We start from the raw sequence: 4,997 nt of genomic DNA on the forward strand, positions 1-4,997 counted from the left end.
GAGCTGTTGACTTTTAACATTCTAGATGTTGAGTCCTGCTGGCTGTCAGAACTCATGGAGTCCAGCCCCTCCGCTTTTGCAAGCCAGACTTTGGGGGCTCTGCCTTGCTGGGCGAGCTGCCCTTCCACTGCCCCAGCTCCCTCCCGCCATTCCGTGTAGTATGCACCACCTCTCCACCCTTCCTACCCTCTTTTGTGGGCCTCTTGTCTCTGCTTGGCTCCAAAGTTTCTGTTCTGTTAGTCTTCTGTAGTTTTTCTGGGTTGTTTAGGCAGATGTAGGTGGCATCTAAGCGATCAGCAGGAGGAGGTGAGCCCAGCGTCCTCCTCCTACACAGCCATATTCCCAAAAGACTCCTGTAAGAGACTCTTAAAAACTGAGAATAAACTGAGGGTTGATGGGGGGTGGGAATGTGGGTGATAGGCATTGAGGAGGGCACCTGTTGGGATGAGCACTGGGTGTTGTATGGAAACAAATCTGACAATGAATTTCATATTAAAAAAAAACTGGCATTGTATTTGTACAGATATATTGTTTTAACAAAATTACATATAAAAGTATAGGGTTAAAAGTTCATTAATAAACTACTGCCTTTGAAACAAAACCACACTTTTTTAAAACCTTTTTTTTAACGTTTATTCAGTTTTGAGAGAAGAGACAGAACACAAGCAGGGGAGGGGCAGAGAGAGAGGGAGACAGAGAATCTGAAGGAAGTTCTAGGCTCTTAGCTGACAGCACAGAGCCTGACCTGGCGCTTGAACTCATGAACCGCAAGATCATGACCTGAGCTGAAGTCAGATGCTTAAGCAACTGAGCCACCCAGGTGCCCAATTTTTTAAAAAAATTTTTGAAGTTTTTATTTATTTTTGAGGGACAGAGACAGAGCACAAGCGGGGGAGGGGCAGAAACGGAGGGAGACACAGAATCTGAGGCAGGCTCCAGGCTCTGAGCTGACACCATGGAGCCCACATTATGGTGATCCTCTTCTTAGCAGTTGTATCAGGGCATCTTTTACATCTTTGTTCCTTAGGGAATAGATGAGCGGATTTAACAATGGTGTGACCACAGTGTAGAAGAATGTAAAGAACTTGCTATAATTTGAAGCAAAGTGATTCTTAGGGTATGTATACACTGGTGCCACTGTTCCATAAAACATAAAGACCACAATGAGATGGGAGGAGCAGGTGGCAATGGCTTTCTGTCTGCCATCCTTGGATTGGATTTTACCTAAAGCTTGAGCTATGTAGCCATAAGAAGTCAGGATCAACCCCAGTGGTACGATGGTGAAAAGAACAGCAGAGACTGTCATCTGCCACTCACTGGCCGAGGTGTCTCCACATGTCAAGCGTATGAGGGCAGGAACCTCACAGAGAAAGTCATCTAGGCGGTGGTGGGTGCAGAAGGGAAGCTGAAGTGTGACAGGAATCTGGGTAACAGATTCTATTAGGCCAGAGATCCAGGCTATTAGCACCAGCTTCCAACAGAACTGATGATCCATGATGATGGTATAGTGCAGGGGTTGGCAGATAGCAATGTAACGATCAAAGGCCATCACCACCAACATGACACATTCTGTGGCACCAAGACAGAGTAACATGCAGAGTTGGATGACACAGCCTGTGTAGGTGATGATCTTGCCAGGTCCCCACAAGTTGGACAACATATGGGGAACAGTGGTTGTGGTAAAGCAGAGATCCAAGAAGGAAAGATTGCTAAGAAAGAAGTACATGGGAGTGTAGAGATGAGGGTCCACACAAGAAAGCAAGATAATAGTTGAGTTGGAGAGGATGATCATTGTGTACAAGATGATCACAATCCAGAAAAGAAGCATTTCTAGATGAGGCCATTCAGAGAAACCAAGAAGAATGAAGCCAGTTGGGAAACTCTTGTTGGTCATCACTGGTGCTTTTGGCAATGGAGTTTGAATATAATTGTAACAAAAATTTCGTGAATGGATTTTTGAAGATTCGTCTGTTATTTATTTCGGGAAGGCAAACATTATTAGCTCTCCTGTGGGTCTTAGGGCAGGAGAAATATGAGTGTTGTATATTATACCAATAGGATACAACTTCTCTTCAACAAGACTGTTTCTTTTATACAAAAGAGGTATTCATAAGATATTGCCTTTGAGATTTATCTTCAAATCTGACAGAACATTCTCTGTAGACACCCTGACACAATTACTTTAGATTATGCTCATGTTTCTCCTAGACTGCTCTCTCAGGAATGTATGTAGTAGCTCTCTAAAATATTTGGGATGACATGTTGAAAATAAAGTTTTACTTTTAAAATATGTAGTGCTCCTGTGTATTGTGGTGCTATTTGCATTTTTGGTAATGCTTATAGAAACATAGGAAGTGGAGATTATCCCAGAAACAAGACTTTTCTGTTATCAATATAGATGCCAAACAATGAGACCTTAACTTTTATTCTCTGTCTGAAGAACCATAGGAGACATACCAGTTTTTAGGGGACGAAAACCTATGTTGAATACATGGTATTAACTAAAGTTTTATCTTAGGTAATTCAAACATCTTTAAGTAAACAACTTAAAAAAACTTCAGCCAATATTTTTATCGAGGAAATGGCTATAATAATTCCCACATCAGTGGATTCAGGTCCAAATTATAGAAATAACTATATTATTGCCTTCTTCTTTTAAGCACAAAATGCTAACATGATAAAAGTAGTGAAAAGAAACAATTAAATAGGCTGTATAATTTTTGCCCCACACAAGTCCATTATTGTTCTGCTCAACTATCAATTAGACTAAATACATTTCAATCAGAGACTATAATTGTAAAATAGAAATAAATTACAGTAACAAAAATGAAATATACAATTATTTTAAATTTTTACTTCATGTGCAGGAGGAAAATAGTGCAGAGGTGTTAGCTATGAAATACTAAGGTAGGATAATAGATTCTGGGCACAATATGCTGGATATTAATTTTCTGTCTCCCAGCAACTGTGGAATAGTTCAGAGTATACAAAAATGTAAGATTTACAGGATAAGAAAATGCTGTTAAGTGAAGATTAACTTTTGCAAGTAGCCAAACAATGCAGAAATTTGGAGAACATTACAGAGGTCTGTTTCTATTCAGAAACAACCTCATAGGTATTTATTCAGGGCCATGAGGCACTGAATAATGATGTGGAATATACTTTGTACAGGAGAGATTAATTCCATGTTTATCCAGTACCCCAAAGCCTGTGGGAGACAGAGACAACAGGTGAAGAAATGAGGAAGTAGATCATGAGGACTTAATTATTTCAATGATAAATTCTAAAAAATTAAAAAAATACATAGTGTATTTTAACTGAGGGTAACAATGGAGGATGTAAGAATCAGAGGAGGATTGTTTTACACAAGGGGAAATAGAGGAACAAAAAATCTGATACTGAAAAAATGTGCAAACTCCAAGAAGTCCAGCTGCCTGGGAAATGCAGAGTTGTCTCCACGGGAGGTAGTCAGACATGTCATCCAAACTCAGCTTTTCTATTCTAAGTTCCTATGATCATGAACTGAACTGATCTAAGTTTTTCACTGTAGGAGAATCTAATTTCACCCCATAATGTCTGTTCTGTTTAGTTTTCTTAGTGTTCTCAGCGTTAAGTGTTTTACTTCTTGGGCTTATTCACCTGGCTCAGTATGCAATACTGCATTCAACTGTGCCATTTGGAGAAGAATGTTGAAATTGTTCATTTTGTCCTTGTTTTGAAATTATATCATGTGTTCAGTTTGTCATTATGGATAGAAAAAAAAACAAATTCAAGACAATGATATGATGTGTTTTTTAAATAAATTTAAATTGTTTTTAAATATCATTTTTACTCCATAATTATATTATGGATACTATAGATAATTTATCACATATGGACCAAAAGAAAAACAGAGGCATATATAATCCCAACATCAAATATGAAATTTATGGTAAAATTTTGATTTCTTCTTTTAATATATATTTTAATAAGTAATGTATACAGACAGATATACATAGACTATATAAAATATATCAAGTATAGAGTAGAACTATGCTCTGTATACCTCTATATTTCTCTAAATCTTATAATTATACACATATTCTCATTTCTTTATATACTTAAAAATATCATTCTTATGAACATGAAGATCTATATTAATAATTCCAAATATTAATATTAATAATTGTTATTAATACAATAATGATTTTACATTATTTAAATGTAATATTCTTTAAAATTTTTACTAGCCTAAAACACTGCTGAGAAAAATATCTATATAAAATATTCCTAGATTCTATGTGATGATTTATTTTGATTAAAAAATACTGTTTATATCAGAGTTATGTATTGTATCTGCATCCTGTGAAAGAGTAACCCTTACATATCATCAGCATTTCGGGTCTTAAAACGTTCATCACAACAACACTTATAATCATTCACTTATCTGGTCTATAATTCAGCAAGAAAAAAAGTGAAGATCTAAATTTCATTTGCAATTTTATTATTGTTCATTTCTTTATTCAAATATTTCTTTGTCAAAATATTTGTGCCATTTTAAAAACTTGATATGTTCATATTTTTCTGCTAAACATGTGAGAGATTTATACATTACTGACCTTTAACTTTTAATATGTCATATAACCACATAAATTCCCTAATTAAAAGACAATATTTTGGTATGGGTTTTGATGTTTTTTTCTTTTTAAAGTTTTTTTTTTCAATTTTGAAATTCTAATTTACTTTCTATGGAATTTTACTCATTGCCTTTGTTCATATCTTAGGTAAATTTTTAGATATACATTTGTTTACATATTTTATTTTTTCATTTTCTGTATCAAACTTTTGATTAATTTCATATTGTAAATGTAAAAACAGTAAAAATTATTACTAATTTGTTATTAAGTTTTCAGGGAATGTTAAAGAAGTATTCTCTGCTCACTGAATCACAAAGGCAATTTAGCTACATATACTTTCAATAATCTCTAATGACAGAATAATTGAGGATTTGTTACTGG

The 4,997-nt window shown here is 35.4% G+C and overlaps 1 protein-coding gene across 1 annotated transcript; it reads right to left on the reverse strand.

Annotated features, from left to right (window-relative positions):
- Positions 1-967: 967 nt before the first annotated feature.
- Positions 968-1,951, reverse strand: LOC112856836 (olfactory receptor 2H1-like). Its single transcript, XM_025920142.2, has one exon. It carries the CDS (start codon positions 1,892-1,894, stop codon positions 968-970), a length of 927 nt encoding a protein of 308 aa, XP_025775927.1. The 5' UTR covers positions 1,895-1,951.
- Between the last annotated feature and the right edge of the window lie 3,046 nt (positions 1,952-4,997).

The sequence above is a fragment of the Puma concolor genome, chromosome A1 (genome assembly GCF_028749965.1).
Source record: "Puma concolor isolate L17-30 chromosome A1, mPumCon1.1.hap2, whole genome shotgun sequence".
Lineage (NCBI taxonomy): Eukaryota > Metazoa > Chordata > Mammalia > Carnivora > Felidae > Puma > Puma concolor.